Source organism: Orbicella franksi, chromosome 5 (assembly GCF_964199315.1).
Source record: "Orbicella franksi chromosome 5, jaOrbFran1.1, whole genome shotgun sequence".
NCBI lineage: Eukaryota > Metazoa > Cnidaria > Anthozoa > Scleractinia > Merulinidae > Orbicella > Orbicella franksi.
The window spans coordinates 27,847,213-27,863,905 of record NC_138149.1 but is presented as its reverse complement, the minus strand read 5'-3'; the positions used below and the strand labels follow the sequence as shown (position 1 = coordinate 27,863,905).

General features: G+C 37.9%; 1 protein-coding gene across 1 annotated transcript; it reads right to left on the bottom strand.

Moving 5' to 3' along the window:
* Nucleotides 1-3,081: 3,081 nt before the first annotated feature.
* On the bottom strand, nucleotides 3,082-8,080 carry LOC145487005 (uncharacterized). The gene is made up of 4 exons (XM_081465713.1): nucleotides 8,054-8,080; nucleotides 7,478-7,676; nucleotides 3,800-3,915; nucleotides 3,082-3,388 (listed from the first exon to the last, which is right to left on the bottom strand). The coding sequence occupies exons 1-4, from the start codon at nucleotides 8,078-8,080 to the stop codon at nucleotides 3,164-3,166; spliced, it is 567 nt and encodes a 188-aa protein (XP_081321839.1). The 3' UTR covers nucleotides 3,082-3,163.
* Nucleotides 8,081-16,693: the final 8,613 nt, after the last annotated feature.

Below are 16,693 nucleotides of genomic sequence, written 5' to 3'. Positions count from 1 at the left end.
AAAAATGCGTAAAATATGCAAGTGAGATGACTGATGACGTCATACACTCAACCCAATATTATATTAAGTATATAAATAGAGCTATCTCGGTCAATTTACAGCAGAATCCATTGAAACTTGGTAGGCTAATAGTTCTACAGGAAACACACCTACGGCTATAAAAAATTCTGTTCCCATGGCAACTCACTCTTCTCCAGTCCCCACCCACTTGATTTCAATATGTTAGTGATTTTCAGCTTGAAAACCATTAAACGAGGCCAGGAGTTCGAGCTAACATATTTATATGCCTGCTGGGTCGTGCATATGAGACATCATTAGCAAATATCAAAATGGACCGCCAAAGGTGACCAGAAAAGCTTTTGATATTGGGGAGGTCTGGAACCCAGTATGTTGCCATGGTAACAAAACTATTAGGTTCGTATTGTGGAGCACATTTAGTAGAGTCTTACCGCAAAGAATCAAACACATCTGATACAAATTGGCTGAGATATCTTTTTTCATTATATTTGATCAAAATTCGGTTGAGTGTATGACGTCATCATTTAGCTAATTTGCATAATTTAAAAACTTGAATATCTCAGGAACGATTAAGAGACATTTGAAAATAGTTAACGGCATTTTTCTTCTCATAAAGACTACTTGTTTATGTTTTAAAATGGCCTAGATAGGAGAGATGCGATTTTCGTCATAGAACCACTTTAAATTTGAGATATTTTCCGGCGATAGTCAGTCGTTCTTCAATAGTTATCGACGGAAAGAAAAAGATTCCAGAGATAAAACAGGCTCTCCATCGTGGTCAAGTTGCGTTGAATCTTTGTAATTTTCACAGAATGTGGTATCCTCTCATATAAATATTACACCATGGTCATGTAGAAAGTGCAGTGAAAACCAACTTAGCAAAAGGTTCTTATATAATTGTTGTTTACTGGCAAATAAAGTTATTTAGGTTCTTTGACCAGGTTCCTATTTTCTTAAAAAAAATATATTTTGTTTGTTGCTGGATGGAAATTGTCTTGCTGTTGATATAAAATCATATGTGCATATAATGCCTACATGAGTTGCAATCTGAACGAGTACAAACTCTATCTTAGTTCTTATATTTCTCTCAATGCAGAAGAAACATAAATAAAACAAAGCTAAAATCTCTGAGAACACATCAGTTATAATTCCTAAAGTCTAAATTACTTGGTCCCAAAGGTACATACAGGACCATAGAGGTTTCAAAAGGGTTTTTAATGAAAATCTTGGCCTGACAGGTTCTTTAAAAAAAATGGTTTCTTACATGCAATTTTTAAATGCAATGTGCAGTCATAGAGGTTAAATGTTCATTAAAATAATAAACTTTTCCATTTTCTTGTGCAGTCTGTACAGTCAGTCCCTGAATGTTTCACCATTGAAATAAACTTGAGTTGTACTTCCAAGGTTCTTCTTGTTTCTGGTAATTTGAAAGTGATTTTGTTTTAACCTGGGGAGCCCTTTGGAAGGTAAAATGGGAAACAGCTCCTTTTGTTTAAATAAATACCTCTGTGGGAAACTATCGTGTTCATTGCGTGGCAAGTTACAATATAAGCAAGAATTCAGTGTGTACATCACCACGGAAACTTTCCACTTCCATCCCCTCGGCGGAGAGGGATACTCCCTTATATCGACTATAAAGGTATATGCCGCCCAAAAGGGTATGTTTTGTAGCCGTTTGGTCAGAAATAGTGTTTCGGATTTTGACAGTTTTACTCTCAAATAGGGTAACGCCTTTGTCATCTATTCTTTAATTGGGTATTGGGTTGCAGATTTTGGTCTTAAATAGGGTAAGGGTTTTGGGTAGCGGGCCGCACACCTCCCCCAATCAATTTCTCTGGGAGTGACTTCCCCGGGGGTTCCCTCCTTGTAATCCTGTACTTCTTCCCCAAAATACTTTGTCTATTTTAATTTTGTACTGAGACATTTTTCATTCAACCTGCTTGTTTCTTGGTGGCATTTGGTATTCCATATGGAAATTAGGAAGGAGAACTTTAGATAATCAGCTTGAACCCTGTGCCATTACTGCGCTTGTCAACGAAAGCCTTAATGTCAACCGACATTAAGGCTTCTATGAGCATCTACTCAAATAATAGAGTCACATGCGCCATACTATTATAGTCAGTCTTCATATTGGTTATTATGTGTGGAACAGTTAACTCAACCGTATGGGAAAATGAAGTCGATCTGCTTCCTATGAAGCCCAAACTGACAGATAATCGAGTAAAGAAAAAGAAATGTTCTTGCGGGTGAGCGTGGGTGTAACAAACCCCCCAGCATTGGTTTGTCACTCTACTGACAAACCAATGCACTTATTTGACTAATGTTTCCCTTTTTCTTTAAACGTTAACCGATCGGGAAGTACGCTCAAAAGCAGAAGTTTAAGCACACTTGGCTAATGGTGTAGAAACAATCAAGTTTGTTTTATTCTGTACACGCAGGTATTCTTATTGTTGCCACTATCGAGAAAAGGAAAGTTTGTTACCAATATTTTAGGCTTGGATATGCCTGTTCTGAATCTGTCAAAAACGTTTGGCCTCAACATACTCATAAAACGTTTCTGTTAAAAAGACTTGGGCATCGTACAAATTACGCAACAAGTTTTACTTTGCACAATTAACATAAAAATCTGATCACTGCGCATTTCTGATTTTCGAATTGTTACGTTCATACAAATTCTCGATGGAACAGACCTCCATGATATCACCATTTATAGCATGCCACAGAGAATACGACCAGTCAGAATACAGGAAAGCCGCTGTAAATTCAAGGATATCACATCCAAACTTAATTGAGATACTGTCCGTTTTCTACCCTGAGATTTCCTTTTCGCTCTCATTTATAACAAAATGGCTGAAATGCACGCTAATAAGATAGTAACACTCGGCACCTTCTGCCGGGCATGGCAGAGCTTATTATGAATTGGGAGGGGAGGGGGTGCTTACAACCGAGCGCCAGAGGCTCTAACTTGTAGGGGGTCTGGAGATATTTGTAAAATTATTATTTTAAGTATTTTTTGCTTCAAATTGGGCGTAGGGGACTAAAGCCCTTCCCCCCTCCCCCCCCCCTCAACAGCCACCAATGCTGATTTCTTTTCGTCCATTTTATTCAAAACACGAAATATCCATATCTTATTTTGACGTTATTTCTATACGTTTCTTTTCCAAAAGAAACAACGCCTGTCATTAGTACTATCTGGACTTAACAGATACAATGTTTTATCGCAGCCTCCAATAACACCAAGACACATCTTGCCACTGACACCACTGCGTTTATGTACATATTTGAATGCTCTCTTTCGGTCGACATAGCCGATATAGGTTTCTTCAAACAGGAAATCATTACCATTTGAATTTTGACATCCATCGTATTGCTGTGAACATAATTAAAATACAGTAAAAGTTAATTTACAGCATCCCTTAAAATTTACCTCAAGGATTACTGAATACAATTTATCCTCGTTCAACAGTGCAGTTTTATTGAAGTATGGACTTCCATACCAGAACTTCGGCCATATCTCACGACCAGTACAGTATTGTGCAAAAGTAATGCAAACCAAATTCGACAAAATTCGGGAATTTCGGGGATTTTAGACGCAAATTGACGAAATTTCGTTTCGAACGAAACTTCGAAGAACTTTCGTCGAACATTCAGAAACCTATTTTTCCTACTGATGCAAGAGTTTTCATGCACGGCTTCCCGTTTCTATCAAGTCTTTTATTGTCGAGTGTAGATAACTATGACAAGCCCCGAATACGTTTAAATTTAAGTTGCTTTTACCCACCTCGAATCGCATAAGATTCGTACCGTTGATGACCTTCAATGCATACGTAGTACCGCGTTTATCGATGAATTGAATGCACTTCTTGTTTGTGATAGCGGCGTCCACAACCGTAAAACCTTCAATATATAAAATACTCTTATAAGCAACCATTGGAAGTTCCGTTTTGTAAGTTAAAAATCACATAAATAATTCTATTTTACTTATCTGTTAAAAAATGGAGGATTGTCCGATTAAACACTTCTGATCCTGACTACCCTATGTTCGTCATATAATGCATACCTCTAAGCCAATAAATAAGATTCCGGGGCGTGTATTATTTCAGGGCCAGAAATATTCAGATATTCTAACGTAGCATGATAGACAATTGTAGTTTAACTATCATACACATGATTATACACTTGATCAAACGGCGCGAAGTCGTTTGCAATCGCCAATAGGCCACTTTCGATATAATAAAATTCAGCTTGATAGTGAGGCCTAAAGGACACAGACAAAAGAAATGAATAAACATGTTCATTCAATTTCCTTTGTTTGTGTCCTTCAACCCTCGCTGCCAAGCTGAATTTTGATATATCGAAAACGGTCTATTCCCTCTATGAGATGCACTTGCAGGAAATCATGGAAGTTTTGTTAGTCATCTTGGACTAGATAATAATATTATTTGTTGTGATGAATGCAACTACCGTGATTCCGTGTAGGGTTGTCTCAGAAGTAATTGGCCTTTGTCGACGATAGTTTGTAACAAGTGAACGCTACCTACCATGCTCCCTCGGCGTAAATTATAAACAGCAAAATTACGTTGCGTTAACAAGTGTTAATATTTCTTTTTATTGGAAGACGGCAGTTTTGTTTTGTTGCGCTTAGTTTGAACTCATGCCCATGCAAGAGGCCAAACGGAAAGACTATCAACGAATATCATGAAGAAATTGGACAAGATCGACCTGTATGATACTGAGATAGTCAGCAGTGACGGATCCAGACTTTGAGCTAAGGGGGGTAGGGGGGCGGTTTTGTTTTACTTGCCCTACCGGCTTTTCTTCCTTCAGTCATTTCTTCTTTTTTTACCCAAAATAAGGGGGGCCCGGGCACCCCGGGCCCCTCCCCTAAATCCGCCACTGGTCAGTGATAGAGCATGGTACCGTAAAATCCCACCTCAAAGCCCTGGCCTTACATAACTTCATAAGAGGTTCTGGGTGGGGTTATTAATTGGGGGGTTATATCCGGGGGGCATATAAGGGGAATAAAAAATGTTTCCGAACGACGAGATAAAAGGTATCTAAGAAACGAATTAAAGCTAACATACTATTTCATTTAGAGCTATTACCCTATTAGCCTATAACTTTTGGTTAAAAATTTTGATGTTTTTAAAGAAACGTAAAAGGTACTCACTTACACATTAGACGGGCTTATATCCGGGGAGGGGGTTTATATCCGGAATAATATCTTTGTTAGCAGATAGAAGGGCTTATATCCGGTGGGGCTTACAACCGGGGAGCTTTAACGTGGGATTTTACGGTATTTAGTGGTCAAACGTGAGCTCGAGTTTTAACTATCACTGACTATCATCAACTATTATTGATTGTTATGTGTCGTTGGACCAGGGCTTAATCTACTAGGCTAAATGCACGCTTTACTATGCCTAGACAACTTTTTAACACGGAAATTAATGCGTATAGACTATAGGCAAGAAGTAGCGGTAGATGGTAAATGAGAGACTAGCATTTTTCTTTGCAAGACCGAGACTTTAAAGAACGAGACTTCCAAGTGCTCGAGACGTGCAGGTTCCAAGATGAACAAATCGGTACTTCGCGACTTGGCCCTGGAAAAAAGTCGAAACTTTGTGACAGCTTTGTGAAAAAATCGAGACTTCGAGACGCTCATAACCGAAATTGCGCGATTCATGAAATTGGGCGAAAATTTTGCGAGACCCATGGTTTAAGAGGGACCATTCGCCACTCCCACAAGAAGAACATACATGATTTGATAATTCAATTATTGGTCTAAAACCGATTAGTAATGAAAATTATACTAACCATGCCTGAATTTAAACAAGAAAATGACAACTGACATTCTTTACATTTATCCCTAGAGTTATCAAAATAACTCCAAGAAATTCTCACAACTAGACAATGCTTTGGGAATACTTGCCGGCAGTTTTGTTTCTAAAGTTCGCGAAGCAAAATTTGGCCACTTATTAGGGGATTTAAGAAAACCACAACGGCAACGGCTGGGGAACGTCGCAAAACGTACAAAAGGTTTAATGAGCAATACAATGGCTGTACACGTGCGTTATAACTCTTGGTACATTTCTTTGCCATCCTCTGCAAAACAACAACGTAAAATGAACAAATTCTGCGTTGTGTGGAAACGGTGAACTACAGTCAAACCTGTATATAACGGTCCTGTATATAGCGGTCACTCTGTGTATAACGATCACTGAACAACTTCCCAAAAATCGTCCCTTGTATTTATTGTTAAGTTGACCTACATATAGTGGTCACCTGTATATAACGGACGCACCCTTTAGACTTGCTGAATCCACAATTTCATTATCTTTTACCTGTATATAACGGGCACGAAATTAGGTTTACAAACGATTAACAAATAATGACAAGCTTTATTCATCAGCTCGTTAAATAGCAGCCACCAAGGCAGGGGTCTCACAAAAATACAAATATTAGTACCAAACACAACTACTAATACATGTCATGGCCCACGTCCGACACGTACTTGCGGCAGGTAACATTAAAGTGCCGACGCTTTCAACAATAGTTACTGTAACTGTAACAACACAACATTGGACTAAGACAGCGCTTGGCATCGTCTCGGCTGAAAAACTATGGACATGAAGGGTTCAAGTTGCTGTCACACTGAGTAAAGTCAAGTACATGAAATCAAGCTTCGAGCTCCGAAATATGAGAAAACTATAACGATTTCTTTTCTTCCTGAAATCCATATTGTTACTCTAAAAGCTTTTCCTACGAGGAAACTTAGATCAAAGTATACTGCATCTCCCTTAAAGTACACCACGGACATTTTATGGACATTTTTGTCGTATTTATTGCGTTTGTGTTTACAATTGCTGTCAATAAATGTAAATTGAGTGACTTGCCACTTAAAAACGTTGTTCATTAGCTTCCAGTAGACTTCTACTGCACCTCCCTAAAAGTACACCACGGATATTTTATGGGCCTTTTTTATCGTGTTTATTGCGTTGCTGTTACTCGTTATTGTCAATAAAACGTAAACTGAGTGATTATTTGCACATAAAAATGCTATTTATTGACCTCCAGGGGAGTTTAAAGGAAATCTGTGTACAGCGGTCACCCTGTATATAACAGTCACCTGGCCATTTCCCAAGGGTGACCGTTATATACAGGTTTGACTGTTCGACGGATAATTGTTAAAATTGATATGCCGAATATTAATGTTACGCTGTGTTCCATATTCAGTTTCGAGACATAGAGAAACAAACTAAATGAATTAAGAGTATGGTGAAATTCGTGGGTAAAATATAAATTCATTTTTTAATCGACGTCGTCCTCGGCGTTGGCGTCGTCCTTACAGTCCCCTGCAGCTCTGTCAAAAGGGCGATGGTTATTCCTAAGAATTCTTTTAGTAGTATACTCCTCCAAAATGAATTCAACACTATTTTATTAATACTTCTTATTAACTTACTAGTGTTTTTGTCTGTGGTGGCTGTTCCAGTTACTGATACGTTCACAGCTGAAGAAATGTTACCTCTGCCTGTGTCCGTGTCAATCTTTAAAAGATGTCCTCCACCACATTCTCTTTCATATATGAAAACTGAGCTGAAGTAAGCATTTTGTGACTTGGTCTCCACTGGCCCCAGCAAGAAAGTATACCCGGTTACAATCTACAAATAAACGGATGCACATGTTTCAGTCAAGCATGTGTTACTTAAGAGGTGTTTTTAGAACATGGTATAGATAAGAGGACACTTGTTTCGAGACACTGCCAAGGATAGAATTCCTTTTCACTTACCCATCTTAAGCTACAAACCATTGATTAAGGACTGTTCAAGTGAAATAACTGGCTAACAGGCTATAAATGTTAATGTTGTGGGTCAATATAACCCTTGGTACAATTTGGTATTTTCGTTTCAGCAGAACTAAGGAAAATATCAAATTTGTACCGAAGGTAAAAAAAAAGTAGAAGAAAACTAGAAATGAAAATTATGACACAAATTGTTTTAAATTATTTCCTATTCCAAGATAAAAAATATGTACTTACGAGAAAAATGTACGGTGCTTTATCCATTTAGCCCACTTTCTTAAAACTGTTTTAATCAGGTTAATGGCTATGTCGAAATGCATGGTTCTTAGTACCGTTATTTATACCGATGTGTTTTTGAGAAGTTGCACTATGTAACCGATCAAAAATGTTTTCGAAACCAGCGCATTAAGCCAAGGTGCTGAAAAAGTGTTATACAAGTTTCACAGTCAACGTAACGTTTCCGATTTATTCAGTATCTTTGGCGGCTCAACAACCGGGAGGTTTCGGTTTCCTTGAACATTCCACAACAATAAGGCATTGATCAACCTCTCACCTTAGAACTTCAAATCGCTGTTTGGAACATTCATTCATTGGATTATTCATTTATTCGTTTATTCTCTCTCGTTTCTTTGAATTTTTATGTGAAATTTGGTCTTTATATAGATCCTACATTATGTGAAAATATGGCTGATTCAAATAGCAAAGAATTTTACTTGCTCTCGGTGAGGGACTCAATGAGTTAGCCGTTAGCCAGAAAAAGAGTTTAAAGCTATGCCATTTACTAGGATCACAAGCGACACGCGTCCTGTATACTGCTAGAAAACGTCACTGTTTGTGTTCAAATCCTGTCGGAGGCTCTGATTTTATTTGACCTACCCTCGTGACAAATGAACATTTGATCTTTACCATTTTATTATCGAGCTGCAAATTTACCATCTTTCATTATTCATCGATATTTACTTCCTATCTTGAGTTAATAGCCTTGTTGTGACCACAAGAAGTTTAATATGTTGCGTTCTTATGTCAATTTCCCGATTCCTTAATCGCTCGTTAATGAAGTCGGACGTCTTCATCTAGACTAGATATGATTACGACAAAACAAGCAAACAAGCAGACTCTGAGAAATTACAGTCAGTATCAGACCAATATTCAAAATGAAGTTGGCCTGATGTTGTATTTTTGTGCTTGTTTGTTTGCAAACGCGGATAGAGAGGACTATGTTTTGCCGTTTAATTGACATGAGGCAATAATTTAAAAGGATCGTTTTTGTATAACTGCGGTCTTCATACGTGAGAAAACTTCAATGAGAAGTTAAAACCCAGGCAGGAAATACTGAGGAACATTACTCAAAGCAAACAGACTTCCGGTGCAGACAAAACGTAAGATAATCAATTCTGGCTATGAGGTGTTTGCGGTTGACGGCTCTGACTAAAGACATGGATATGAATTACGACAGTTCAACTGATACCGAAATTGTTTAGCGACGACCGTTTATTGTAGGACTAAAAATAGATCATGTTGCTAATGCATCCAGTGTTCTCGGCTTGGCAAGCTGATTTTACAAAGAGGGCTGCACATATATAATAAATTCACATACTGGAATGCGACTAATTAATTTTGTTCTGCATCTGATATCGATAATCTTTTTGTGTTATTGCCGATCAGCAGTAGGGATTTTATAGCCCCACATCTAAAGCATGGCTCGCTTTCTTGTTAGCCTAAATGACATACCGGTTAACCTACATGTACATTCTAGCACTCTTTTAGTCTTAACAGCACTCTGGTTAGCATAATTTATCTGGTTAGCTTGTGGTTTATAATTTGTTTTTTTTACTATTACTATTTTTTTTTTTTAACTGCAGTTAGTGGTCCTGGTTTGTATGGCTCACGTGACTCGCTGGCTCCAAGATTAGCAAAACTGTCTTGATGAAATGGCCTGTGTTCTGATCAACTTTTCAAGGCAAAATACCCTTTATAGTTTTACGCCTAGCAGCCTTAATTTTCACGGGCCAAACTAGCCATTTATATATGGTATACCCATAACATAGCTCTTTCTTTAGAATCTTTTATTTGTCAAGAGATTTGTATACTAGAAGAGTTATGAGCCTCAAAAATCAGTTGAAATTTTACATGTAAATTAAATTGCGATAGTTGTATTTTTCAAACGGTCAAGAAGTAGACAAAACGTGTTTACTTCAAGATAACTTTTAGCTCCGAAGAATGATCAAAGTGTAGATTACAAACTGTGTGAATACGAAATCCAGCCAAGATCCCCTCTTTCTGTACTGGCCTGTTGAAAATGTGCAATTTTGAATAAATTCCATCGGCCATTTTGGTTCATTGAGAGGTATTTCGAACTTTCCTAGATTTCACAAAAATGTGAACTCGCTGGAACTTTGGAGGTATATTTCTGACAATCTAGTAAATTAAGAAACAAAACTTTAATATCTACTGGAAGAGCCTTAGAAAGCATTGCTATATATATTTAGTTTTTATGTGCTTGACAAGGACATTTGTAGTGCAGAGAAAATACTGTCGTAAAATTAGGAAGGCTAAAGCACATCCTTTTTTTAAAACGAAACAGCTATTGCACATGGGGATGACTGAAATACAATGCTGGCAAAATCAAACGATAGTTTCGTCGACTTCATACATAAAAAGAATCCCTAATCAAAGTATCAAAAGTTGCAACTAATGACTTAGTCATTGACGCTTATTTTACTTACTAGAAAGATATGTGTTAAATCTATGTTGCCCTCTTTGCAATCAGCTTGTTCTTTTAGATTGAAGTTATGATGGTCTTAACGCTTAGAGCGTCTATTTATACGGTTAGGTTTTAATGTATGTACGATTTATTTTAACCGCTCTTGCACATGTAATTGATTAAAAATGAAAAGAATTTCATCCTGCATGTAGCTGAAATAAAATAGATTACTAATGAAAAAAGTATCAGTCCTTGTTACAACCAAAGCGACGCGACGAAGAACTGACCCACCAGCCCCTGCATACATAGGTACGTAGGCGAAAATAATTAAGCGTCTTAAGTACTTTTTATCTCACAGATCGTTCGACGAAGAGGGTGTATTTTTAAAATGAAGGTCAATAGAGAGGTTGCGCATAAAGCTAGCTAAACATCCAATACTGCGACTCGATCGTGGTCATAATATAAACAAAGTGGCAAAACAAACATATCTGGTCCATTTGGGTGACAATAATTTTACGGATTTCTCTGTTGAAATCAAATTTCAAACGCCGTAGACAACAAATCACGTAGGATGGTATATCAATTTGTTCCTTTTTCATTGCTACACCCCCGTAAAACCACATCTTAGACATGGCGTGAACATTCTTGCCGAGAACATTGACTGAATGATTCAATAGCCATGCAAAGTTTCCTACAGAATCAATCAATACAGAATAAATTGTTTTGAGTTTCTTTAAGTCAATCTCGTTTCTTACTTAGTTTGTGTATTGGATAACGTTGAAATTAGTTTTTCCAGCCCACTGACCCACTTTTTCCGAGGCCGTGAATCGAAAGTCACGAAACTTTACATAACTCACGCGAACGAGCGAAGTGACTCAGGCACAGATTATTTTCTTCCGAGGGATGTTTGTCTGTCGATTAGTCACGGATAAGTAAGATTTTATAATCATTTTTCTATGCAAGCGGTGTTAAATAAAGGAGTCCTTGGCTTGCCAAATAATAAAACTGTTGTCTCGGGCGGGGAGACGAGTGAGTGATAATATTTGTGAACCATGGAATAGGGCACGCGCATTGTTTATGCGCTACGGGTTGTCCATATTTGCCACACTCTTGTCTCCAAACCATACAATTTTCAGTATATTAAAGACAAAATTGAAGAATATTTCTCTCTTTTAAGAGCAGCACGGGCACTATATCATATTGTCATTTGAGCACTAAGCGTGAGAGCCAGTCAGGTCTCGGGGAAAATCTATATAACACGCTGAGTGTACTAAGAAACGCGGCAAATGTAGCTTTTTATTTAGAGAGGTGTCACTATTTTAGAAGAATGCTGAAACCCTCCGGCTCTAAGAAGGCTTCTTTCTTTACTTTGCACGCTTGGCAACATCTAATTGTAAATATTCAAACAGGGCACGAAACAATTTCTTTGCTCAGTAAACTGGAATTGAACTGGTTACTTTATCTGTTTATTATCTCTCGTAAAGCTTCTATATCCCAAGGCCGTTGTCCTCTTTTACTTTAAGCTGCATTTACGTGGATTTCAACGTAACCAACTCTACCGCTTATCTTTTGTATTGCGTCGACGGCAGGACCGTGATTCCGTAGAGGAAATATCGTATCATCTCCACATTTCAGACGTTTCATTGATTTTCCTCTAATGGTTTAATTGACTTTCAAAGACAATACGAATATTTTAAACCTTGAGATTGTCGTGAACGTTCTCAGGTGATCAGGTACGTAGTCCACGAAATGTTGGCTCCTGTATTTTCCCTTATTTGCTAGGCGTTCTCAAGACATGCTGCTCAAATTTAGATTTGAAACAGTTCCTCACCGCAATTCACCCAGATCAATGGAACGCCCAGGTGAATCTTGCGCAAACAGGGTTACTGGAAAAATTGGAGGTTCTTTGCCCTGTTGGTTTTTTGGAAGGGGTTGAGCCCAGTGACAGTTGGACCCAGTGGGTACGCTCGGCATATATTCTAGTTTTAGTTTCTGTTGGTAACCGAAGATACCAATGGAAATAAAAATGTAACTTATAGGGAACTACTGTGAATTTCAAGAATGAGGATTTAACAAAGTAAAACAAACATGCTGAACCTATGAGTGGAGTGGGCGGCCGGATGCTGAATGCAAATGAATATAGTTTTGTCCCTTTCTTGGCTGGTGTTGGACATTTTTTTAACCAAAAGTTTCCAAGAAATTCCACATAACAGAGTTAGTTTGTTTGCTTGTTTGTTCAGTATTTTCTTTTTTCCGGTCTTTTCTTACATTGCCTACTATTTACTGTTATTTTAAGGCGAGATCATATATGCATAGGCGCACGAGCGGGGGGGGGGGTGGGGGGCAAGGGGGACTGCGGGCATAACGCTAATGATTCGGGCAACGACAATTGAGAGAAAACATTAAAAAATAATGCTGTTTGCGTGATTTCCAAAACTCGTTAATAAAGTTTCTAGTTAGTTACCTTTTTTAGAATTTTTCTATTAACAAGTTGTAGATTTTACTCGGATTGAGACTGTTGACAGAGTATGATTGATTAATTGTGTAAGCTTTGAATATAACTATTTTTAGTAGTTTCATTAGATGTGGGAATTGTGAACATTTTTTGTTTTTTATGTTATTTGGGTTCGTTTGCATCCCGATTTCAACACTTTTGCATTCGGGCATTGCGTAAATTTTTCGGGCAAGTAGGTCACAGCTCCCAAAGGTATCCGCACGCCTATGCATGTATGTAATCTCGGACCGGATGGTGGATAATATAATAATTACATGGAACCCTGTGCATCTCGCGCGACATGAAGTCTCTAGAAGGGTAGAGTAGGTGGGCGGATATGAAAAGATCAACCTTTTGACTTATGACAAAACGTGCAAAAATTTCAACGTGCAGTATTTGCTAGGCCAGTCGAGCATCAGTCAGCTGGATGATCACGTTATCAGGACAACGTTCTGGGAAGGGAGGAGTGACCACACACCGTTGAAATGATTGGAATCACGCAGCCCTTAAACATCCTTTAAGTGACCGTAAATAGTGTTTACCTTGTTAAGATTTCAGAAATGTGACACATCCGTCAGTCTTTCTGGACCGTACCTAGTGGCAATCGGTAAAACTGTGTTTACGCATTTCAAATATATGAAAATAGCGAAGCCTCGATTCATACCTTCAGTGATGTGTGTTAATGACGTCCAATAAGATTTTGGCCTCAATTACTCCAGTTTTAAGCTGAAAGTAAAGAAACTCTTTTGTACACAGCAGTTACACGATAATTTAATAATTGTTATCAATGTAGTTTGCCGGCTCGTAACCGATTTGTCCCCCGGTACTGCTCGTGTTATGAAAAAAAGTTTTCTTACAAATATCTTACATATTTTCATTTCAAACTCCTAAAAACTCTGATGTCACGTTCTGTTGCATTTGATTGATGCCAAAATACACAATAATTATCAGTCCTGGCTAGAAATCGATTTGCCGACAAATCATCAGTTGCTGTAAGAAAAATCTGATCTGCTTGATAAGCAAAGACAGAAGAGGCTTTACTTTTAAACTGAACGCGTTATAACTGCGTATAAACTCCGTTATAGACTAAAGTAAATGCACAGAAACATTGTAACTTTATTGCTTCAATAAAATGAACTTAATTTTACGTTCAAAGTTGAACTCGATAACAGTTTTGTAGTTAAGAAACTAGCGCTCGTGGGACTGCACGACCCAGTTTTATTAGAAATTGAATCTTGCATGTGAGGCGGCGTGAACATGGCGTCCAACGTGCTGGAAAATTAAGGTAATTACCAATTTAAGATTTAACAAACCTCACACTGACGTAATGTTATCTAAATAATATAATCGTTCTAATTCTACAAAAAGTAATGGGGTATTAAATCAAAATCCGCAGTCGTTACTGAGACAACACAGAAGACAAAGAGATTTCAAGACCCACTTTGTCTTTATTGTAGCAGATCGTAGCATAATGCATGTTTTATCACCGTGACCTTTGCGTGATTTCAGAACGTGGAGCCCCCAGTTGCATGTCTATGTTAATTTAAGCTAATTTAGCGTCGTTTGTTAAACCATCACGATGTCAACAATAATTAAACCCAATCATTCAATTCGACGTAAACGGCTCATACGACGGACCACTTGGTGAAGCACAATGTTGTGTCGCTGTCTAATTTTAACCGTCGAGCCAAATTAAACTTAGTACAGAAAACGAAAATGAGTGAAAAATTATACATTTGACAGCATAGTGTTTATTATTTAACTGGCCTTAGTAGACCGTGGAAAATTTCACAATGAATGTGCCCGGAATTCATTTCTCACTTAGCCTTTTAAAATACGGGCTCTTTCCCTGCTCTTTAGTGATTTATATTTATCTTTATTAATGTAAAGTGGTTTAGACTTTACTTGGTAAAGGTTTATGAAGTTGTCAAATAAGGGTACACATCGAGTTTGATAGTGGATGGGGTGAATTGAATGGGTTCCACTGAGATTGTGACAAGCAGATGAACAAATATTAGTCATGAATGATTAACGCCTCTTCCCTTTACCCCGAGGGGGGCACGGGGTGAAGGGAAGAGACGGCTGGAATTCAGACTATGATGTAAGATACCTTGAATTATTTTTGCCGTTCATGATGCACTGCTACTTTAGTCTGCCTTATCAACATTTAACTTCTCAAGGGAAGAGACGGCTGAAATTCAGACTACTTACATCACGGTCTACATATAAAGTGCCCACCCATGCGCCAACAACATAAATTTGAACTGGAACGAAGAATTTCAAAACTATTTATAAGAACTCGACTCAGTGTTTTTACGAATTACACCCACAGCCTTAGAGGAGTACAGCCCTGTTCTCATAGAATTTCAGAAATAAAATCACCAAGGTAGCAGCAAGTTCCGTGCCACTAACACCAAGTAGAAAAAGAGTCGCCCCTGAACACAGCCCGAAAAGTTTAGTTATTTAGAACGATCGGCTAAAGCGTCGCAATTGATGTGCATTCGCTAGAAAAAATTCAAAAAGCTGCCTCTAAGATGGTGCGTTTTTATCCGAGAGTGAAAGCAGCTGAAGGACCGTCTTTCAGACCTGTCCCTGCTGATTTTGCGAGACTTAGCGCAGATAAATTCTAACAAGGCACCTCAAATAACGCGCATGGATCAAACTGAACTTGTTTTTATATCGTTTGTTTGTTTGTTTGTTTGTTTGCTTTTGCTAATTCATTTTGTTCTGCATCTGATATCGATAATCTTTTTGTGTTATTGCCGATCAGCAGTAGGGATTTTATAGCCCCACATCTAAAGCATGGCTCGCTTTCTTGTTGGCCTAAATGACATACCGGTTAACCTACATGTACATTCTAGCACTCTTTTAGTCTTAACAGCACTTTGGTTAGCATAATTTACCTGGTTAGCTTGTGGTTTATAATTTGTTTTTTTTTTTACTATTACTATTTTTTTTTAACTGCAGTTAGTGGTCCTGGTTCGTATGGCTCACGTGGCTCGCTGGCTCAAAAATTAACAAAACTGTCTCGATGAAATGGCCTGTGTTCTGATCAACTTTTCAAGGCAAAATACCCTTTATAGCTTTACGTCTAGCACTCTTAATTCTCACAGGTCAAACTAGCTATTTAGATATGATATACCCATAACATAGCTCTTTCTTTAGAATCTTTTATTTGTCAAGAGATTCGTATACTAGAAGAGTTATGAGCCTCAAAAATCAGTTGAAATTTTACATATAAATTAAGTTGCGATAGTTGTATTTTTCAAACGGTCAAGAAGTAGACAAAACGTCTTTACTTCAAGATAATTATAACTTTTAGCTCCGAAGAATGATCAAAGTGTAGATTACAAACTGTGTGAATATGAAATCCAGCCAAGTTCGATTCCCCTCTTTCTGTACTGGCCTGTTGAAAATGTGCAATTTTGCATAAATTCCATCGGCCATTTTGGTTCATTGAGAGGTATTTCGAACTTTCCTAGATTTGACAAAAATGTGAACTCGCTGGGACTTTGGAGGTATATTTCTGAAAATAGTTCACCAAAAGGGTCGTTTTGACGCAATAAAAGAAAATCCGAATTTTCCTACCTGTCGTCGGATTCTCCATATTTACAGGCAATGGCTCTTAAATCGCAGTCGCATTTCCGAATGATTTTACAGTGCAGGAAGTTTCCAGTCG

Bases quoted from the DNA above. Each gene is read 5' to 3' on its own strand.
- LOC145487005 (XM_081465713.1), bottom strand. From the start codon at position 8,080: ATGGATAAAGCACCGTACATTTTTCTC. The intron at 7,677-8,053 runs GTAAGTACATAT...GTTTATTTGTAG, and splicing joins AAGCACCGTACATTTTTCTC to ATTGTAACCGGGTATACTTT. The intron at 3,389-3,799 runs GTGGGTAAAAGC...TTATGTTCACAG, and splicing joins CGAATCTTATGCGATTCGAG to CAATACGATGGATGTCAAAA.